This window comes from Xenopus laevis, chromosome 4S (assembly GCF_017654675.1).
Source record: "Xenopus laevis strain J_2021 chromosome 4S, Xenopus_laevis_v10.1, whole genome shotgun sequence".
Classification (NCBI taxonomy): Eukaryota; Metazoa; Chordata; class Amphibia; order Anura; family Pipidae; genus Xenopus; species Xenopus laevis.
In genome coordinates this window covers 99,220,709-99,245,007 of record NC_054378.1, presented here as the reverse complement: position 1 = coordinate 99,245,007, position 24,299 = coordinate 99,220,709, and the positions used below count along the sequence as shown (strand labels likewise).

Below are 24,299 nucleotides of genomic sequence, written 5' to 3'. Positions count from 1 at the left end.
TAGGCTTTTTCAATTTTTGCCATTGCTACACAGCAGCTTGTTTATATGAGGTATAGTAGTGTTTCTGAAGCAAACAAATCAGTTTTAACCAGTGCAGGGCAACAGTACATGATATGTTTATTACTATTTTTTTGGTGTTACTGTTCCTTTAAATTGTTACAGAAGTATTTAAAGGGATACGGTCATGGGAAAATATGTTTTTTTCAAAACGCATCAATTAATAGTGCTGCTCCCACAGAATTCTGCACTGAAATCCATTTCTCAAAAGAGCAAACAGATTTTTTTTATATTTAATTTTGAAATCTGACATGGGGCTAGACATATTGTCAGTTTCCCAGGAGCCCCCAGTCATGACTTGTACTCTGATAAACTTCAGTCACTCTTTACTGCAGCACTGCAAGTTGGAGTGATATTGCACAACCCCATACCCCCCATCAGCAGAACAATCGTAAGATAACCAGAAAACAGCTCCCTGGTAGATATAAGAACAGCACTCAATAGTAAAAATCTATGTCCCACTGAGACACTTTCAGTTACATTGTATATAGAACCTTTTTGGCATGCACTCTACGAATCTGCACGCAATAGGAAGAGAATTGTTCAGGAAATAAAATGCTATTTAACTTCACCGCTGCCTGCTGATTCGTAGAATGCACGCCGAAAAGGTTCTATATTGGCTGTGAAAGTCTCCCAAAGATGCAGGCTCAGGGCGGTGCACCCGGCCAGAAAAGTGGAGTGGTGAGTGACCTGTGTACCATTGAATGCATATCGAAATTTGTGATTAAAGGAGAAGGAAAGGTAAAAATCAAATAAAGTTGTATATATAGTCCACATTTTGGAGAGATACTTACAAGAATTGTGCCTCTATATAGTTTTGCCTTTAGCTGTATTTCAATATCGTGGTAAAAAATATTGATAAGTGCTTGTAATCCCAAAGACATCCCTTTCGTTATCCAACGATCCGGACGGGTTGCTATAGAAACGTGATCGTTCCTTAGCATATCTTGCATTTATTTTGGTCAGAACGCTTTCAGATTTCACAGGGCAGGTAGCGTTTTGGAGAGATGCAGTAACGCGAACAATTGGTATTGATGTGTGTGTGACGCGAGAGGTCATGAGGGAGGATTCAATTTGGAGAATGCAAACTTAACACAGGGAGACACATGATGTGACGCGTAGAGGGCCAACATGGCGGCCGCAAAAAAAAAAAAGTTCTATGGCACAGTGCAAGTGCGGGAGACCTCTCAACCTCTGTCTTATCCTTTCGGACCAGGTGCTTAGCAATCAATTACTCTGCCATGGGTTGAAGTCATATATATCATATATATCATCCATGAGACCGCAGCACACTGACAATACTGTATTGTCAGTGTCCTGCGGTCTCATGGATGTTACAGTTACATTGAGTAGAGAAACAATAGCCTGCATGAAAGTTCGATCCTGAAGTGCTGGCTTTTTCTGAAAGTACATGACCAAGCAAAACCAGGCAAATCTACCTGAGATGGCTGCCTACACACCAATATTAGGTTAGAAATTAAATTTTACATGGTAGAGTGAATTATTTACAGTGTAAACAGTGTAATTTAGAGTAAAAACGATACCATAAAAATCATGAGTCCCTTTAACCAGTGACTGTGTCAATGGGATCCAACTCAATTCTACATCCAATCTGTTACCGCAGTTCCACATAACACCCCATCTACTTGGTCACTACAATCCCTTATTACAGTGGCTTATTTCTGAACAGTGAGCAACTTTGAAAATAGTAGCCTATAAAATAAATCACCAATTGGTTTCTATGGGTTGCTGGCTGCTGCCCATGTGCAGATTTGAACTGTGTTCATTAGTAAACCCCACAGGATTGTGCAAATGAGGTTCTAGTTGTGTATGTGTTCTTTCTGCCACAATGTGTAAATATAAAACATTGTGTATAAATTGCTGTCATTCCTGTTCATTTTGTAATACTGACTTAAAGGAACAGTAACACCAAAAAATTAAAGTGATTTAAAGGAATGACAATATAATGCACTGCACTGGTAATACAGTGTGTTTGCTTCTGAAACAATACAACTATAGTGTATGTAAACTAGCTGCTGTGTAATCATGGGGGCAGCCCTTCAAGACTGAAAAAGGAAAAAAGGCACAGTATATGCAGCAGATAACAGATAAGTAGTGATGGGCAAATAAATTTGCCATACACTAATTCTCTTGCAAATCTCCGCATTTCACCACAATTGAATTAATTCGAAACTACGGTAACAATTCGCCGTACAAAAATAAGGCACATCAAAAAAAATTGGCAAGCATCAAAATAATTCTGACACCCATTGACTTTAAAGCATTTGGACCAAATAGTCATGCGTATAAAAATGGTCACTCATGTCAAAATAATTTTGACGCCCATAGACTTTGATGCATTTTGTGAATTTTTTCACGGTTTGGCAAATTTCGTGGTAAATATGCGGATTTCTTGCCACAGATTTGCCTATCACTACAGATAAGCTCTGCAGTATACTGTACAATGGGATTCTTCAGAACTTATCTGTTATTTACTGTGCATCCTGTGCTTGAATGGCTGCCCCCATGGCTACACAGCAGCTTGTTTATATAAACTATAGTTTTGTTTCTGAAGCAAACACACCAGTTTTACCAGTGCATGGCAACAGTACATTATGTTGTCAGTCCTTTAAAACACTTTTATTTTTTGGTGTTACAGTTCTGTTAAAGTAAGATGACAAAAATATACAGGGTCGCACTGGGGGCCCCAGGGCCCACCGGGACTTCTGGTCCAGGGCCCCCCTCCGGCCCCCCTGGCCCCCTACTGGGATGCATCATGCACAAGTGCGAGCTGCGTCGATCAGTTCGCATGCGCGGCGCCGAAAACCTTTTTTTCACCAAAATTTAGATATCGGGAGAGGGGGTCTGGCCAGTCCGACACTGAAAATATAGAGTTTGTAAACCATGACACTGTTTCGTGGCAACATATGACTATGCACTATTAATATTGTTTTTTTACTATGGTTTTTTTTTTTACTTTACCCCCTTAATAAATATGTCCCTAAATAGCTGTGAAATTTCCCCCCGGCAGATGGTGGCAGCTCCAGTGTCACCCTTTGATAAATATACCACATGGTATAAGCTTTCTAATCACCTGAATATGAACAGTGCTTGAATTGTTCCAGGATTGTCCCAATTACTAGGTTTTCCCTGACAAAATGCAGTTTTGTTCTCTTTTCTTGAAAATGTAAATCTGCTCTGAAGAACCTGTTTGACTTGATCCTGTGCTGATTTTTCCAAAGGAGAGTGTATATGGAGTGTTTGAATAATGGGCTAGACTTCATGGTTATGAACTGGAGTTAAACTTTGTACTGATGGCCAAGCTCACAACAAAACCAAAAGCCTCATTTATGACTGTAGTAGTCATGCTAAAATGGACGAAAACATACTATTTAATTCACAACATTCTGGGCTTTACAAGAGCAGTGCATTTGCATACTTAAGTATTTATATATTTATATACAGTATTTATACTTAAGTACTATAGTTTACAGAGAAGGTGCTGTAGTAAGTTTTAAAAATGTTAACATCAGTATTTTTAATATAATGTCATAATGTGACCTTTCTATAGAGTAAAAGTGGAATATCGACCCAAATATGAACTGCTCTCTCTTCTAAGTCAATGAACACAAATGAATCCTTGATACTGGGAAGGGTCATTTTATTCCGCTCTTCGAAAAAAAATAAAAATGCAGCAGAATAGAACCAGCTGCCTTCTTTAGTACACAGAGCGGTCATCTACCACAAAACAAATAAAGGTATGGGATCTGTTATCCGGGAAACCGTTATCCAGAAAGCTCCGAATTACTATTCCCATAGACTCCATTTTATCCAAATAATCCAGATTTTTAAAAATAATTTCCATTTTCTCTGTAATAATTAAACCCTGTACTTGATCCCAACTAAAATATAATTAATCCCAACCAGCCTATTGGATTTATTTAATGTTTACATGATTTTCTAGTAGACTTAAAGGGGTGGTTCACCTTTAAGTTAACTTTTAGTATGTTATAGAATTGCTAATTCTAAAAAACTTTACAATTGATCTTCATATTTTATTATTTTTTTAAATGTTTGAATTATTTGCTTTCTTCTTCTGACTCTTTCCAACTTTCAAATGGTGGTCACTGACCCTATGTAAAGCAAATGCTCTGTAAGGCTACAAATTTATTGTTATTGCTACTTTTACATCTTTATGTTCAGGGCTCTCCATATTCCAGTCTCTTATTCCCATCAATGCATTGTTGCTAGGGTAATTTGCACCCTAGCAACCAGATAGCTGAAATTGCAAACTGGAGAGCTGCTGAATAAAATGCTAAATAACTCAAAACCATAAGTAATTAAAAATGAAAACCAATTGCAAATTGTCTCAGAATAGCACTCTCTACATCCTACTAGGCGAACAACCCCTTTAAGGTATGAAGATCCAAATTCTGGAAAGACCCATTATCCATAAAACCCCAGGTCCTGAGCATTCTGGATAACAGGTCCCATACCTGAATTGATAATAGGGAAAATAAAGCATTTTTGCTACAAGCCCTATTCATTACATTTGTGATAAACAATGGATATACTGCCCCTTTAAGATAACAGAAGAAGGAGTCCAACTTCATGGTAAAAAAACAAAAAGACAAAAAAATATCCTTTCTCAGGAGACATTCTTTGACATATGTTCTCAATTTTATTCATATTCTCAAGGGAAACAACTAAATAGCTCAGTTTCTTCCATTATTGATTATAGCTTTTGAGACGTTCCATAGATGTAAAAGAAATAGCCCATATTTCAGTTAATTACATAGAAATTAACTGAAATAAATCACCGCTCTTGTTGGAGCAAATTATCCATAAACATGTGACACTTGGGGGGCTCAGGCTCCGCAAGGGCTTAGGCCATGCACAAATCTGTTCCCATTCAAAACAGGAAACCCAGTCTCACCATATAATTCTATGCACAGACAGACAGTGGGTGTTGCATTGAGTTGCACAATGATCATGTAAGAGGCATGTACACTAATTTAAAAGCGTTAGTTGCAAGTTGATAATTATTTATAGTGATTCTTAGGACATAACAGAGCCAGAGGCAGCATCGTCTGTAGGGAGGTGCAGATATAGGGATTTGGCTGACTGCTCACTTGCACCTCTGTATATTTAAAAGAGAATAAAACTTAACTAAAGAACTAGGGTAGAAATGTTGTACATTATGTTTTGGGATTTTATAACTACCCAAGGCAATCACAGCCCTATAGCAATAAAGATCTGTTCCTCCAAAGATGCCCCTGTAGCTCCCTTTCTCTTCTTTCCGCTAATTCACTGCACATGCTCTGTGCTGCTGCCACTTGCTGAGTTTAGGGGCCCATGCCCTGATACTAAATATATATATATATATATATATATATATATATATATATATATATATATATATATATATATATTTATTTATAATATAAATGTCACAATATATTGCTGAAGCTGATTAATAAATAATTATTGGTACATGGCAGCTCAGAAACCAGCAAAATTAGCATTATAATTGAATAATTAGCCCTGTAGTATCAGTTTATACAACAAGCCGACCTAATTTTCTGCTTGATCAATTCTGACGGCCCTTTAGTTTAAAGTTACTCAACATGTGTGTGTCACTGACACTCCTAACAAAATTCAAGATAGGAAACTCCGGTAACAATTTTAAAGGCCTGTATCATTACAACTATAGAGATGCTAAACCTCGTTTCTAAATAAGCTACGGTTAAATAAGTTCAATATTTACAGTAAAATATGATATTTCAAGCCATATTCATTTATAGGGTTTAGTTCTCCTTTAAACAGAGGTTGCTTGTTCTGTGAGTGTCACACCATTGCTGCATTCGCTTTGCAGAATCTTTGGTGAGAATGAGCAGTACTTAGGGGCTCTCATATTTGCCATTTACAGTGATGGCACACAACGACGATTGCGGAAATCTGCTCCACTGTTAGTAACATATCGTCTAAAATACCTTCTGGAGAAACTGTACCTGATTGAAATGTTTTACCCAGTCTTCTTTGTTCTGGCTGTGAAGGTATTTTAGGTTATTTGTTACCTGCAGATAGCAGAATTCCCTCAGGAGACAAATCACCATTTGTGTCATCACCGTTAAAAAACTAAACCTTAAAGGAAAACTATACCCCTCAAACAATGTAGATCTCTATAAAAAATATATCTCATAAAACAGTCCATATGTAAAACCCTGCTTCAGGTAAATAAACCATTTAATAATATAGTTTTTTAGTAGTATGTGCCATTGGGTAATCATAAATAGAAAACTGCCATTTTAAAAAATAAGGGCCGCCCCCTGGGATCGATCATTCACGGTGCACACAAACAAACCAAACAAACTATACTTGTTAGGTCACATGAGCCAATTTGTCAAAATGTCTTGTGCTTCCTCACTTCTTCCTGTTACAGTTACATACCTCCCAAATGTCACGTTTACAACAGGACAGTCCCGATTTTGACAGCTCAACCCGCAGTCCTACGTTTGTACTGAAAAGTAATTTTTTTTGTCCCTCTGTTTATCACCAAAATGTTGGGAGGTATGCAGTTAGAATTGCAGTATTTCTGGTCAGGTGATCTCTGAGGCAGCACACAGCCCATCACAAAATGGTGGTTCAAGGCGAGAAATGAGCTTAGAGACCCACTCACTCACTGTATATACAGAATAAAAATATCCCAATATAAGGCTAATTAGTAATTAATACAGATAATTACTACATGTCAACTCAGAAACCAGTGCAATTTGCATCTGAATTGAATAATCCGCCTTGTTACATCATCTTATATTATAGACCAACCTCATTTTCTGCTTGTAAATGTGCATTGTCCCCTTAGTTTAGCTTCTCAACAACTGTTTAGAGCCCACTGAGCATGTGAGTGTCGCAGACACTTTCCAAGATGGTGACCCCCTGTGACAAGTTTGAAGTCCTGGATCATTGCTGCTATTGAGAAGCTGACACTTTAGGCTGGTGCAATAAGTTCAGTATGGAAAATATGGCATTTTTAATCATATTCATTTTTAGGCTTTAGTTAAAACTGGACAACAGGGTAGATTTATACTGATAACAAATAGGCAGTGTGCAATACTAATAAGATGTTTACAATACAATACTTTTAGGAATATAAAACAGTGGACAGTGAAGATACAAAATTTAAAAAAACAATGATACAAAGGTTAAATGTAATAATACATACAGTATATTTTCACTTAAAGGAGAAGGAAAGTCGTTTAGCGCTTGGGGGTACCAAATGTTAGGCACCCCCAAGTGATTGTATTTACTTGCCTGAACCCCCGGGCCAGCGCTCCTATCAGCAGAAAACTGCACCGCCCCGGGGTTCTTCCCCGAGCACCACAGATCGATCAGCTTCCTGCTTCTTCTTTCTTCAAATTTCCCGGGGCAGACGCATACGCAGTAGAATGAAAAAGTCAACATTTTCGTTAAAGTTCGGCTTTTCACTCGCATGCGCAGCCGCACGAAGAAAGAAGACGGAAGAGGAGCACTCTGTGGTGTTCGCTGGCATAACCCCGGGCCGGTGCAGTTTTCTGCTGATAGAAGCTCCGGCTTCATTTTTTAAATATCACATGCACCAATCCCTACAAACAGGAGGGGACAGGGGCGACTAACAGCAGTGGGCCTGGGGGCGCCCGCTATGTAAATCCGGCCCTGCAACTGACCATCATTTAAAGGAAAACTATACCCCCAAAATGAACACTTAAGCAACAGATAGTTCATATCATATTAAGTGGCATATTAAAGAATCTTACCAAACTGGAATATATATTAAAGTAAATCTTGCCCTTTTACATCTCTTGCCTTGAGCCACCATTTTGTGATGGTCTCTGTGCTGCCTCAGAGATCACCTGACCAGAAATACTTCAACTCTAACTGTAACAGGAAGAAGTGTGGAAGCAAAAGACACAACTCTGTCTGTTAATTGGCTCATGTGACCTAACAAGTACGGTTTGTTGGTATGTTTGTGAGTACAGTGAATCCTATGATCCCAGGGGGCGGCCCTTATTTTTTAAAATGGCAATTTTCTATTTATGATTACCCAATGGCACATACTACTAGAAAAGTATATTATTATGAAAATGGTTTATTTACATGAAGCAGGGTTTTACATATGAGCTGTTTTATGCAATATCTTTTTATAGAGACCTACATTGTTTGGGGGGTATAGTTTTCCTTTAACTGTTGTTGACAAATTCTGTAACCTGTGTCACACAGAAGCTGCTGGAGGGCAGTAGGCTTTGTTTTCCTTCTTGAAATGAGCATAAATAACCACCTGATTTTCATCAGTACAGCCACCTATATTTCCAGTCTTAACTCACTAAGACGCATTGAAAGTTAGACCATATTCCCCAAGGCAAGCACACTGCAACCTGACGTGCTAAGCTTTCTTAGTAAGTGGGTCAGGGATTTGGGTATTTTGGAACAAAAACTGGAAATCTGTGTTATCAGGATGATATTTTTTATACAGTGTCAGTATCCCTTTATTAACATGGGTGGTTCATTGCAGTTCTTTATATGATATAAAAATACAACTCCCATGATGCCTTCAATGGGCAAAATCTGGGTGTTGGTCCTTTGCAGGTACAGAATGAGCTCATATTGTTAAAGGGACATGTTAAACATGTACTGACAAGTTGATAGATGAAAAGGTATTTTCACAAAATACAACACCTGTCTTAGGAGCAGATTGTTTTACATGGCCTTTAAAGATAACCTAAAAATTAAAGGGGGTTTTTAAGTGTTTTGCAGTAAGTGGTATTCTATGGCCTTTCCAACTGAACTGGTCTCCATCTGATATAGTTTTGGAACTGAGTAACTTTTTGTTCAGCATCCTTTCAGACTGGGATTTATGATGCTATCTGGTTGCTAGGTTGGGTTGCCATCTAGTCAGTTTGTATGTTCCAGTGCTTGTGTAGGTCTCTGTGTGTGTGAGAGATTGTAAACTCAGCTGTGAAATTGACAATATGTCTAGTCCCATGTCAGATTTCAAAATTGAATATAAAAAAATCAGTTTGCTCTTTTGAGAAATGGATTTCAGTGCAGAATTCTGCTGGAGCAGCACTATTAACTGATTCATTTTGAAAAAATATTTTTTCCCATGACAGTATCCCTTTAACTACAGTTCCCATCCTTCAGCTCTCAGGGGATGCCTGAAGGGTTTTTTAGCTGAACTGTTGAACATCTCCTTCTTATAACTTTTTCTGATGCATGCAAAAACACATTTGTACTTCAGTTTTACTCCACTACTTTGCTGAATGTCCTCTCGCTATTATAATTCCTTTATCTGTACATGTTTGCCTGCAGACACATTCTTATCTCTGCTTCGTGTACTTCTGCCAGGGTTTCTGTTTCAGTTTATCAGAGTAAATTACCCCAACACACCCATAATCTGGCTAAGAAGGCAAAGGTCAGATAATTGCCTGCCAGCAATTTACAATCACAGTTTACCTTTACTTTTTCATAAATATGTTAACTGTATATGGATATAATAATAAAAATAAGACAAAAAAAGACTCTTCGGAATGTATCCTTTAGCTTTAAATGTAAGTAGACTTCCTGGTTTTATCACAGAGGGGCAGTGACAGAACTACTGTGGGAGCAGGGGGTGCGAGTGGGCCAGGGCCCGCACCCCCCGGCAGTCCGTGCGCCACTAACAAATGCGGCCGTAAGGAGGGGGGCGGGGCCCAGCTGCGCGTCACGCACCAGGGCCCGCCCCCCTCTAGGATCACTACTGCAGAGGGGGGAGGGTCCCCCACTTATATCAATGAGGGCGAGGTGGCCCATACTATAAAGGCAGAGGGGCAGTTGAGACCTGGACCCACTTACCATCCAAACCCAAGTCAGTCGTCCCCTTTTGACCTAAACTCATGAAAAACACAGATCCCCAGCATTGCTAGTTCCAACTCTGGGATTGAGAAAGCAATATCACAGTGTTCTTTTTTTTACTATTTATTTCTAGGTTATTGCCATTGTTATGGATTACTTTACAGACCGGGAACTATTTAGAGATGTACTGGATGCTGCTAGCAAGCGGAGAGTCCCTGTTTACATGATTCTAGGAGAAGAAGGTGTGAAACATTTCTTGGAGATGTGTGAAATGATGCAGCTATCAAGCTTTATGCTTCGGGTATGTCAGCTGCGATTTTTAAAACCTGATTGCGGTGACTAATCGCAATGGCAATTTGTACTTAAATAACCAGCCACTATATACGGTTAGGCATGGTTATTCGCACAAAAAAAGCTCCAGTGGCGACTTGGAGCAACAGTTGCTCTGGAGTAGTACTGTATTTTTTACACATGGTCACTTGTATGTTTGTGTATGAAGAGTGATTAGTCGCCATGATTTTTAAAAACCCCAATGTCCCATGTGTCATTGCCCTTAGAATGGAAAAGCAAACAAACCCCGGTTTCAGGGAATCTAAACTATAAATCCAGTACATACTAGCTAGGTGAGCAAAAACACTGCATGTCTAATAGTACTTATGTAGCCTATAATAGCATAGCTGTGGAGGCTACAGTAACACACCTCTTGCCCTCACACAAGGGGTCATTTACTTACACCTGGGGAAGAAGTGCAAAAGCACTAAGGGGCACATAAAAAATCTGGCACTTGTGCTGGTAGGCAAAAGCGAGCCCTTCCCCAAAGTTTCCACTGCTCCCTAACTTGCACATCTGAATGGCATGCAAGTTAGGGGATGGGTAGGGACAGGAGTGGAGGACATCTATGTGACTACCCCACCCTCTTTCATGACTACAGTGCTGCTTGGGATGGCTACCATTTACCAGTTGCAATTTTTCAAAGCAGGAAGACAGTGACCCCTACAGATTTCAAAAGAAGCAGCAAATGTTGTCATTATGTGCAACTTAGTCTCTTGATGAGTTTAAAAGTCATAATGACGTTCCAGAATCTTGCCACCTTCATGGAGATTACTAATGTGGGATTTATTTGTCTCATTTTATATGTAGAATTTACGAGTCAGATACGTTACAGGGGTGGGATTTTACCTGCCATATGGGAAGATCAGTGGCTCCCTGACACACAAGTATCTCATGGTGGATGGAGAAAAAGTGGCTTATGGCTCATTCAGGTAATATGAAAACTGTTGATTGTTAAGCCATATTTTGAAATTGGTATGAAAATGTATTATATGTTGGCTTGTTATAATTTAGAAATAGGATTTCTTCTCACAAATGCTAGTCAATTCACATTTTAAAAGCTATTAGCTGCAAAAAAACAAATGATAGTTCTGCCCAGGCAGTGTCCTGCTACTGGATTGTGTTAGCTGTGTATTTGCAGGCTCTTTGTCATTAATCTGTTTTCATCTGCTTGCCAGGTTTACATGGAGTTCATTAAGGGTGGACCGTAGCATTATGACACTCCTGTCTGGAAAATACACAGAACCATTTGACATTGAGTTCCGTGAGCTCTATGCCATCTCCGAGGAAGTCAATCTATACAAAGAGCTAAGCCTCCCAGACTATCAGCCAAGTCCTATAGGGGCCAGAGCACGTTCCTCCACTGTTGCACGCAAGCTCATCAACCCCAAGTACTCTTTGGTGGTGGGACGGAGCCCAGCTCCTGGGGAAATGCTACGTTTTGGTTCCCCAAATCATCCAGAAGCAGGAGAAGATGGAAAAAGTGAAGGGGAAAAGAGAATGGACAAATTCCTGGATGACTTAGTTTCCATAGAGCAGGAGTCACCAGGGATTGTGAATTTGGTTGACCTTCCACAATCATTACCAATAAAAAAAGAAACAGGAACATTCACAGAAAACACACTCTCTCCCAAAACAAGCAAAAAAACCTTCAAATTGTTTAGTTTTAAGAAACGCCAAAACCCTCTCTTGGGCAATGTGGTAGAAGGTGACTTCGTTGTTTTGAATAAACCACAATTGGAATCAGACAACAGTAGAAGACACAGTAATATAGATCTGATGAGTTCTGGTAAGTCAATAAGGATATGCTGATTGCAACTGATATACAGGGGTTATTAGGAATATTAGGACTTAATCAGTAACCCATAGGTACCAATCAGCAATTAGACTCTTTTTAGCCAGCTGCAGGTAAAAAATTTAAACATTTGATTGCTTGTCATTGGTTACTGCCCAGGTTAACAGTTTTCCAGTGAGCCCCTCAGCATTACACAGTTGAGTTGAGACCCAAAATCACCCTTTCTCCTGCCCCACCTGTGCTTACCTAAAGCTTCACTCAGATGGGGCAAAATTGCTAGTGCTGAGTTATTCTTACCTTCCTCATGGCAGAAGTGTTCCTGCTAATTCCCAATTACTTGCTGTGGTTTAACTTTAGGTGAGGTCTTGGGCCTGACAAGCCTAGGTGAGGTCTTGGGCCTGACAAGCCAGCCTTCTTTACAGACAGCAGATTGAAATACATTTACCATCAGTTTTTTATTAAATTCCAATACAACAAGCCAGCAAGCTGCAGCTCACTATGATGGGGCAGTACCAGCATACTGGCTTAGCTATTCTTATTATAAGCCCCATGACAGTGATGGGAAAGTACAGTATCCTGTATGCATATATATGCTGTTGCAGAGCAGGAGGTAAGAAAATCTGTATTATCCCATGACTGACAGAGTTCTATGATAACCCTGCCATTGAGATCAATGCAAAAATAAACCATAGCAAAGAGCACCAAATTATGCTTTGTAAATCATCCTGTGGGTAAATGTTTTGGGTCTGGCCACACGGGCAGATTCAGGGGAAATTAGTCACCAGGCAACAAATCTCCTCTTCCTTGTGGTGACTAATCTCCCTGATCTACCTTCCCCTGCCTTCCGCCGACTAAAATTGAAATCGCCTGGGGGCAGGTACACTGATCGATTCAAAAGTCGCCCAAAGTTTCCTTGTGACTTCGGAAAACGAAGCGCTCTGTGTGCCTGCCCCCAGGTGATTTATATTTTAGCCGGCGGAAGGCAGGGGAAGGCAGATCGGGGAGATTAGTCGCCACGAAGAAGAGGAGATTTGTCGCCTGGTGACTAATCTCCCCAAATCTGCCCGTGTGGCCAAAGGATGTTTCCCTGTTTGTTGCAAGGAAAGGCTAATAGTCTACCGCTGTAGGATGAATGTTTTGCTTTCTTGGTTGGCTTTTGCATCTGAATAAGAATAAATTAGCATGCCATCAGAGAAGGTACTGAGGCAGCAAAATATTGGGCCTCAGGCTTATTACACACTTTAAACAGATTCAAGTCAAGCCTAATGATGGGTGCATAAAAATGCACATGTACTTTGTGAACAGCAAGAGTGTCAGCGCATGGCAGCCACGCCTGAGTCTCATAGAATCAACTCGCCTCGTGGCAGCAGAGCCCCTGTACAGATAAAGCTGCAGTATTTCTGGTCACGTGAGGCAGCACAGAGAATATCAGAAAATGGGGGCTTGATATTTAGTTAAATATATATTCTAGTTTAGTAAGATTCATTAATATGCCACTTAATATGATGTGAACTATCTGTTGCTTAAGTATTCAATTTGGGGGTATAGTTCTCCTTTAATTGAATTGTTATTGTAGTGATTACCCTTTAATTAGGCATTTCTCATTACAATCTTGCAACACTGTGTGCTGCATATGATGATTTTGTGACTTGCTTTCTAATGAGGCATTTCTTTTACTTCTCCCCCAGGAAAATCCAGCCCCACTAAAAGTGAGAAGGTGAAGACCCCAGAAAAGTGCATCATTTCTTGAAGAGGAGACTTCTGATGTTCTGTGAACTTTGTAAATATATTTATTTAAACACATGCACGAAAAAAAATCTAACAGGGGGAATTTTCAGAAGGAAGTAGGAATGTGCCAGGGTACACTAGGCCAATATAAAAGGAAAGAAAATTTTGCAGGGGTAACATGGGGTGGGGGGTGAGGAAAAATATCCAGTATTGCAAAACTTGTGAGTAGTAAGGTACACTTAACAATGCTAACAGGGGGTCCAGTGCTCAAGCCCCAGACCTTCCGCTTGGTGAGGTAATATCAGACATGTAGAATTCAGTGGTAAGCTGGCACAAAAACAAATTTTTGTGCTAGCTTACTATTGAATTCTACATGTCCAATATAAAAGGAAAGTCTCTGCCAAATAGAGCAAATGAGCAGACATTTTCCTAGCCACCAATTGCATTTGTTTCTAGTGGTTAATAAAGGAGAATGATTTAAAAGGGAACCAGATTTTTTTATACTGATCATTTCTAAATTATGCGAAGCAGGAACTTATTGTCTGTGGAAATACCGAACCTGGAAGTAGCTGGGACTGGGAGACAGGGAAATTGCCATACTCTCATATAAAATGTTATTCATGCCACTCACTTACTGTGATACATACCTCCCAACATTTGTAAAACAGAAAGAGGGACAAAAATATTTGCCACGAACATTTTTTGACTACTCCCATTTTATGGTCACATCCCCTAAATACCACATCCTGTTTACAAAATTTGTCAGGTTATGGATAGTTTGAACACTGGGGTTTTTAGGTTTCAGGTTTTATGTGTTATTGCAGTTTTGCTAATGAAGGTGAATTGCCCTTTAAGCTGCAAGTCACAGTTTCCCAAAGAGACCAGTTTATCTTAAATTGTTACAAATGCATCTAAGTGTACCTGCCATCCAGGCCTGCGGTTTGAGCTGTCAAAATTGGGACTGTCCCGTGAAAAACGGGACAGTTGGGAGGTATGGTGATGTGTGGTATCCAATGACATTTTCTGAAAAGTATCCCCTGTAGCTGCGTGCTCTGACGGTCAAGAAGTGCGCTGGTATGCAGAACAGACATTATGATGCGTCCGGTGCAACTGTGAAGTTAATCTCTCATGGGGTATTTTATCCAATTCAGTGGGATGGGGAAAGGGTGGTCTCAGGCACTTCTCAACCAGCAGAGAAAATACCCCATGTGTTGCCACCTTTAACTAAAAGAGAAGAAGGATCTGCACTAATAATTTCACCGCAATAAACAATGCAACTCATTGTGAGAGGCAAACTGAATACACAGCTTCATTCTCCCTAAAGCCGAAAATAGTACACCCCCAATTGTTTATCTGGCTACAACCCTTTGTCTTTTTCTCCACATTTATAAAAGGAATAAATACATCACAATTCAAATTAGGGATGCACCGAATCCACTATTTGGGATGCAGCAGAATCCCTGAATCTTGGTGAAAGATTCGGCCGAATACCGACCCGAATCTGAATCCTAATATGCATATGCAAATTAAGGTCAGGAAAGGATAAAGTAGAAAAAATTCTTTTGTGATAAAAAAGTCACGTGATTTCCCTACCCGCCCCATATTTACATATGCAAATTAGGATTCTGATTCGTTTTGGCCAGGCACAAGGATTTGTCCCAATCTGAATCCTGCTGAAAAAGGCCGAATCCTGGATTCGGTGCATCCCTAATTCAAATCTCACACAGTGAATAAAGGTTCAGATAAAGGCAGATGTGGCTCAGAATTATTTGACCCATGGCTCTTGGCATTGACACATCGGGAGATTTGTCACCCACATTAAAAATTTGCTACTGTGGGCAACAAATCTCCCCCATTGAAAAATATGTTACTAGTGGCGAATCAGCTTATTCGCGGGAAAGTGCAAAAGAAGGCATTTTTCAGAAAATGTATTGTGATTGGACACTTAACTTATTTTGTTAGGTTAAAGGGGTGGTTCACCTTTGAGTTAACTTTTAGTATGTCATAAAATGCTCAATTCTAAACAAGTTTCCAGTTGGTCCTCATTATTTATTTTTATACTTTCTGAATTTTTTCACTCTCCAAATCATATTAAACTCAAAGGTGAACAACCCCTTTAAGTTCTTTGCCCTCCATAGTTGTACCAGAATTGTTTATACAGTCTGGGTAAAATATATGGGTGTGACTAATTACATATTTAGGTGCACTATAGTAATACTGATATTTTGCTGCTTAGCGGAACAGATAAAGTAATACCAACAGGGATGGAACCATGTCACTGTATTGTTTCCAGGCTGTAATGGGACAAAACATTATTGTGGCTAAATAGACTGTATATTCACAATGGACATGCTGGGCCGGTTGAACTGTTGCTTAACTGCATTTCCCAGCATCCTTAGCTATTATGAAATATATAGCAGGGATAGGCTGCCTTTGGTTGAACTACTAAACCTCAGCTCTTAGCATCCCCCATGAAATGTTATGTCTGATAGTGCCAATCAATCATTTTTTCATGTGCACTGCTAATCCCAATTACTTATTACATTTTTGCAAGAGGCAATCCAAATAGAAGCTAATGTTGCTCAAAGCAATTATATTGTGTTGGAAAACTCATTCAATTGTTAAACTCTTTTTTTATAGTTTTTTAATCTCATTTTTCTTTTAATATACTTTCAATTGTTAACGTTAATAATTGGCTTGTAAATTATGCCCAGGAACACTCAATAGTGCTGTTGCCCAATTTCGCATGACTGTATGCTACAGCAACTGCAAAGGGCCACAATTCATGGTGCCACAGTGGTTCACTTTGCTGCCTTGCAGGGCTGGGAATTTTGGTTCCATTCCAGCCTTGAACACGTGAGAATAAGGTATAGTGAGAAGATACACATGACAATCCAAGGCATAAAAAAAAGTTTATTGAAACATAACTAAGTGCTATGAACAGGGCTGTTTTTGAGGCAGGAGTCGGGCACACTAGTAAAGTCAATTTTTTCAACTCGCCTCATTAGCGCAGAGCGCCCTGGCTATGGAATCACAAAACGCATCTTTACTTACTTATGTATTAATGTTTTTTGGGTTTTTTCTGCCTTACTCAATGTGATGTTCATGTGTGTCTGCTCAATTTGCTTTCATTCCTGGTTGTCAACTATTGCTGAATATCTGGTGCATAGAAATCAAGTCACTCCAGTCTGTATACATTACATATTTGGCTAACTAACTATATTAGAAACATTTTTTATTTTGCACAGCCTATCTATTTACCTTGTTTTTATTTTTACACTGAACAATTCCTTTAATACTGATTCTATCCATGGCACTATGAGCAAGGTGTCTGCTTACATGGGTTTCCTCCAGTTCATCCACACTCCAAACCATACAGGCAGGTTGTCTGCTTACATGGGTTTCCTCCAGTTCATCCACACTCCAAACCATACAGGCAGGTTAACTGACCAGAGTGTGAATATGTTAGGAAAATGAGACTGTAAACTCCACTGGGGCAGGGAATGATGTCAATGATATCCTGTATAATCTCTGTAAAATACTGATGAAAATGTCAGCACTGTGAAAGGATAAAGGATAATAATAATTATTATTTTGATTTTATTTTGTCTTCATTACCGTATATACACGAGTATAAGCCGACCCGAGTATAAGCCGAGGTACCTAATTTTACCTACAAAACTGGGAAAACTTATTGAGTATAAGCCTAGACACAACTACAGCCCTGTCTCCCAGCAGCGCACATTCCGCCAAAGCGACCCCCCAGCGATCAACTGGACTTCTTTGCAAAGTTGATGGTGACAGAGAATTGCCAAACGGATTACTGTGTGCATTGTCCCACTACCATGTGCAGAGGGTGCTGTGTAATATTGCCATCACTGATAATCTTTCGTATAACCAACAGAGGGCGCTGTGTGATATTGCAGTCACTGTTAATCCTTCATATAACCAACATGTGATATTGCAGTCACTGTTATTTTTTCATATAACCAACAGAGGGCGCACTGTTATTCTTTCATATAACCAACAGATGGCGCTGTGTGATATTGCAGTCACTGTTATTCTTTCATATAACCAACAGAGGGCGCACTGTTATTCTTTCATATAACCAACAGATGGTGCTGTGTGATATTGCAGTCTGTTATTCTTTCATAAAACCAACAGAGGGTGCACTGTTATTCTTTCATATAACCAACAGAGGGCGCTATGTGATATTGCAGTCTCTCCCCAAGCGAACTGTTTGTATAGGAATGATTAAAAGTGACTGCAATCTCAGCTACTGCCCACTGACTCGAGTATAAGCCGAGGTAGACTTTTTCAGCACATTTTGGATGCTGAAAAACTCGGCTTATACTCGAGTATATACGGGAAAAACGTATTTCCAGCCCAACATCCACTTTAAAAGCACACAAGATGCTACTGCAGATATCAAAATGTACATGAATCTTGATAAGGTTATTAATCAAAATCTAATTTTTTTCAGATTTTTTTAAATAAAAAAAGTCCGACCAAACTAGAATCCACAATTTGCCCTAATTTATCAATTAAAAAAAACTAGAAAAAAATCAAAAAAGGAAAAAACACAACTTTTTCGGACTGTCGCACAAAATTTTTTGAAAAACCAGCGTCAAAACCCGAAAACTCTGAACATTTCCCATGGTCAAGGGGACATCTGCCATTGACTTTTACATGAATTCGTCAGGTTTATTTTTCATCAGAGTATTTTTGGATTTGGACTTGGAACAAATTGGGGCATAATAAATCATGAAAAAATGGTGTCTTTTTTTACTGCAACTTTTTTGGGTTTTCGGCGACGAAACAGATGCCATAAAAAAATTGTGTTTTAATAAATAACCCCCTTAATGTCTTGATGCCAAGGAGAAACATCTAAAAGAAAGAATCTCTGTACATGCAACTTGGGTTGCCACCTTTGCTAGATGCTAAACCTAAAGATGGCAGGGCAAATTGCATTGGGGGTAGGGATGTTGGGGTGGGCATGATGACATCAGAGACAGGCACAATGATGTCGGAGGAGTTATGACCCTGGGGTGGTGTAATTGCACTACTTTCACGCAACTGACTTTATTTATGTCCAGTTTTCTCAACGTTTTATACAAAAATATCCCTAGTATACAGAATGAATGTTTCTTAGGGTACATAAATATTTGTGACCATATACACAGATCTAAAAATATACAAAAGATTTATTTCTGTTTAAGAATGAGGACGAAATCTGGTTGGTGCACAAAAGGAGAATTTGTCTCACATCCATGTAACAAACACAGTTATGTGTAAAGTCAATTACAGAATGAATTAAAATGTATGTGAATGTAAAAAATATATATATATACCCCTCTTAGCTACGTTAGACCTTGTCTGGCTAGGAAACAAGCAGAGAATCAGTTGCATTTAACCCTCTCTCCACAAGATGGGCCTTTGCTATATGAAAGGGTGAAGAAATGGTGTTGTGCAATTACACCTCACTTGTGCCGACTGACTAAATAACAGAATTGAATGCCAAAAGGTTCTTGAACAGAACAAACAGCAACAGGCTTTATTCTCTTAAAACACAAATCTGGGTTTTGATACTCACAATCCTCTGAGGTTTATCATATACATGTCAGGTAACAACACAGCATTTCAGATCCAGCACCTTGTCACATCCCTGGGGAGATAGTTTACCACATAGATACATGCACAATCAGCATCTCTTTACAATGACCTGGATCCCGACAAGTCAGGGAAATCAGTAAACCTAAAATCCTATCAGGCTGTGATCCCTACACTACAGGCTGCTGCTCATGCTCACTAGTTCTATATGCCTCACTTTCCTAGAAAGTGCTTTACAGAGAACTACCCTATTGTGACCACTCCTCATTCATGGGCTCCTTGTATCCCAACTTCACCAAGGCCTTCCCTTAAAGGAGAACTAAACCCTAAAAAATAATATGGCTGCAAATGCAATATTTTATATGCTGAAGTATTGCAGAAACCTAACGTTTCAGCTTGTCAATAGCAGCAATGATCCAGGACTTCAAACTTGTCACAGGGGGTCACCATTTTGGAAAGTGTCTGTGACACTGACATGCTCAGTGGGCTCTGGGCTGCTGTTGTGAAGCTAAGCTTAGGGGTCGTTGCAAATTATCAAGCAGAAAATGAGGTTGTCCTGTAATATAAGCTGATATAGGGCTGATTATTACATTTTGATGCTAGTTGCACTGGTTTCTGTGCTGTCATGTAGTAATTGTCTGTATTAATTACTAATCAGCCTTATATTGTGACATTTATATTCTATGTGTACTGTATATTGTGAGTGGGGCCCCTAAGCTCAGTAAGTGACAGCAGCACAGAGCATGTGCAGTGAATCAGAAGATGGGGGCTACTGGGGCATCTTTGGAGATACAGATCTTCCTGCTAAAGGGCTGTGGTTACACTGGGCTGATATAGAAGAACAAAACATAATGTACAACATTTCTACCTACTTCTTTATTTAAGCTTTAGTTATCCTTTAACAAGGGCCTAAGCTCCAGGCCTCCATTACCATCCACTCCTTCCTGGGGTGGCAGGGGAATGAAGAAGCACCACCCTCTGCCCTGCACTATACTGAAGTGTGGCAGAAACTTGTGTAACACGATTCTGGACTATCCAGGCCAACGGGTTAACAACCATCTAGTATACTACAGCATGGGTTACACTGGACACTTAAGGCAGGACAAAGTGGAACGAAGGTGTGGTGTGTTGCAACTACAACTCCCACAGGCTACTGTGCTTAAACCAATAAAGAAATGGGCACCAGGAGGTTCTTGCAGTCAAACAGAATGAATAGCTTATTTGTCAAAGACAAATGATCCCCAAGGTACTTACATCAGTAAAGAGGCATTTGCAGAATATATAGGCACACAGCTCATACAGTATATCAGAGGTAGATGCAGGTGAATTCCCTGAGGATGTAGTCAAGGCAGTACAGCACCTCCAAGAAGAAATACCTCACAGGTGGTCTGGATCTCACCCAGTGGAGTGGTCAGGAAGGAGAACCTAAAGCCTGACACCATATTCACTGTGATTCCTTCACAGTGGGAAGCTACTCTCTGCTACACCTCATTCGCAGGGTCCCTGCTCCCTGACTTCCACACTAGAGGTTCAGGTCCCTCGAAGGCAAACGGGCTTTACTGGGCCTTGATGTACCCAGGCTCCATGGAAACATCCAGCTGGATCAGCAACCAGAAGCCAAAGAGGAAAATCCACCCTTCTCACTCACTGTACCAAAGTGTGACAGGAAGTGGTCACAACACTTCTTGGCCAATAACTGGGATATGTAAATTACAACTAGCTACATGGGCATCTGCCCCACAATTAGGGAGATCAGGAAGTGTAGGGATTTAAAGCCATAGAGGCACATTAAACCTATGGGTCCCTACACTTGCCATCAGCCTTTGGGCCAATGATACATGTACACATTATGCTGTACACATTATGCTAATAAACCCTATGGGTTCCTACAAAAACTTGGACAGATTATATAATGGTGCATGCCAAGAGATAATTCTATCCCAGAGGCTGTTAGGTTTTGATAAATTGTCTTAAAGGAGAACTAAAAGCCAGCCCCCTCCAATGCCTGCCCAATTGACTCCCTCCAAGCTCCCTGCCCACAGCAGGGGCAGGGAGCATTTCTCCTGACCTGTTATAAATCTACAAAGTTGCGCAGTTAAGTTCTAAGGTGCTGTATTCTGAATAAGCTTCTACTGCGTATGCTCCCACAAGACCCGCATCTGCTACTGACAGAAGAGGTTGACCTGTTTTACCAATATTTATTGAAATTGTATATGAATTAGGGCCTTGTGGGGCCCCTATCAGTGGCATAACTAGATGTTACTGGGCCCCACAGCAAATTAATTTTAGGGGCCCCCAACATACATGTATCCAGAGGTTGTCTTGTTTTACTAATAGAAGTTGAAATTGAGCATTATTTGGGCCTCATGGGGCCCCCTATACCTCCTGGGCCCCCTGCAGCCGCACGGTCTACTTCCTCTGTAGTTACGCCCATGGCCCCTATACTTCCTGGGCCCCCTGCAATTTCAGGGTCTGCTTCCTCTGTAGTTACACTCCTGCCAGAGGCAGCTAGAGACCAAGGCTGATCTATATTGAACTGACTGTTTCACAACAGAACCAAACCAGCTGATATAAACAAAGCATCTGCCATTGCCAAAAGATGCTGCTAAAGAAAGAATCATTATCTTTGTCACTTGCTTTTACTTGCAGTGAAATTTCTCATCACCGTTCTTTGGAGGCAGATCTTTGGAGGCATGGGCTACAATGGGAATGGGATGTTGTGATTTGTACAGCTTCATACTGCAATACCCACATTCCGCTTAAAATGGAATAACTGTTAAGAAAGAAATGGGAGACCTCTAATTTTAATCAGCTGTATTGGTTCTACAACTTTTTTTAGTGGAAAGGGGAGACAACGTTATACTGCTTGTTTTTGTATACATTTTGCAGCACAAACCCCTGCCAAGAGTCTGCACTAATACTGGGTTTATTACAGTTTATAAAAATGTAATACAGTATTAGTGACCTTTCCTTGGGCACAAAATACATTTGATGTATGTATAGTAAATAGATTATATATATGTATAAATAATAAGACAAATTATTCTTTTTTTTCTAATTTATAGAAATACTAGAGATTTCTAGGATTATTATGAGCGTATTGAAACACATTAGCAACTGGGAATTACTTAACATTTTTAAGAGATTCTTTTGTGTGATTCTTTTTGCTGTGTTTTCCATTGTATTTGGAAAAGGGGCAATGCTCCCCTCTACTGCACTGGGACTGGATGAGCAGGGGGGGGGGATTCTCTTCTTACATTTATCAGGGACAAATCCACTGTTTGCCCATAGCCTAATTGAGAGATTCAATAAAATTTCTCCCATTAATGCCTTGTTTCCATTGCTTATAGCAACACTGTAGGAGGTAATATATAATTAAGTTTGTACAGATTAAGATCATAAGCCAGAGTTCCTAGTTCCGTTACATCTGCCTAATGTACTCTTTTTTTTATCTAGGGCTCGTCTCAATATTTGGAGAATAATATCAAAGAGAAACTTCAAGTTACAATTACAAACCATTGTCTGCCAGCATTCTTTGATGCTACAAGAGGATCTATATCTATAACCTTTAAAATAAACAAAATGTATGTTAGATTCATTCTGAACATGATTGCCCCAATCAACCACAGCTTCCCAATCATCTGCAGACACAACTAATTCAAGTGATGAGCAAGTAAAGAAACAAGAATACACAGGATTTACCCAAAAGTCACACAGTTTTCCAGGAGTGTTTAAAATGCCAGTAAGTTGGACTTAAAATGCATTTTCACCTTTTAGTAGGGTCGCTTTTATGGAATGACCACCTTTTCCAACACATATTGTATTACCTTTAAAAACAGCTTTGTAACATACTGAGAGGCCTTCTTCCCTGAAGTATGTTTTCTCTTACTGCCATCTAGTGGCATCTTTACAGGTACTTGTATCTCCAATGGTGGATTTTATTGTATGTATGTATAACTTTATTTGTAAAGTGCTGTTAAGGAGCCACAGCGCAGTACAGTGCATAAAAGTACTATATATATATATATATATATATATATATATATATATATATATATATATATATATATATATATATATATATATATATATAATATATATATATATATATATAAATATATATATATATGTGTAAGTATACATGGGGAAGACAAATCATATGTGCTATGTAGTAAGAGACATAGTGGGAAGGAGGTCCCTGCCCCATAGATCTTACAGTCAAAGTGGGAGTGGGAGGCTAACATACAGGCAAAAATTGGAGATGAAAAAGTGCGGTAAGAATAGTCAGTAAGCACAGGACTAGGCTAATGTTCTAGTACTCCCAAAGGTAGGCTCTTAGTTTTTTCTTGAAGAGATTGAGAGAAGATTCCTTACAGAGGAATTCAGGGATGGAATTCCAGAGGCAAGGAGCAGCAAGATAGAAGGGTTTGAGAAGAGAGGTGGCAGTGGATATGGATGGTATGAAAAAAAGGTACATCTGAGAAGAGTGGAGAAGACGACTAGTAATGTATATCGAGAGATGAGAAGAAATGTAGTGAGGAGCAGAGGAGTGAAGGGCTTTGAATGTTCGTAGAAGGAGTTTATATGTTATTCTTTGCTTAACAGGCAGCCACACTAAGGATTTTAGTTGAGGATAAGCCTGGTTCCCTTTTAGGAGAGAGCAGAAGGATCCTGGTAGTAGAGTTGAAGATTGATTGAAAGTGAGAGAGATGGTAGTCAGGAAGACCAGTTAGGAGGAGATTGCAATAGTCTAAATGGGATAAAATAAGGGCATGGATTAGTGTTTTGGCTGTTGTTTGTGTATCTTGGCTATATTGCAGAGGAAGAAACGACAGGTATTATTAAACTGAGGAGAGGGACAGGTCAAAGATGACGCCCAAGCGTGCTGAGTTAACCAGGTTAATGGTCA

The 24,299-nt window shown here is 39.6% G+C and overlaps 1 protein-coding gene across 2 annotated transcripts in view; it reads left to right on the top strand.

Moving 5' to 3' along the window:
* Positions 1–23,339, top strand: part of fam83f.S (family with sequence similarity 83 member F S homeolog) — a 32,553-nt gene extending 9,214 nt beyond the window's left edge. The window contains exons 2-6 of one of the 2 annotated variants that reach the window (XM_041561629.1): positions 10,061–10,228; positions 11,068–11,189; positions 11,436–12,046; positions 13,741–13,832; positions 22,847–23,339. In XM_041561629.1, the coding sequence (XP_041417563.1) occupies positions 10,061–10,228; positions 11,068–11,189; positions 11,436–12,046; positions 13,741–13,802 (963 nt within the window). In that variant the 3' untranslated portion in view covers positions 13,803–13,832; positions 22,847–23,339. Of the gene's footprint in view, positions 1–10,060; positions 10,229–11,067; positions 11,190–11,435; positions 12,047–13,740; positions 14,269–22,846 lie in introns of those variants that run through there. The other variant, XM_018261207.2, reaches the window with a different exon arrangement.
* Positions 23,340–24,299: the final 960 nt, after the last annotated feature.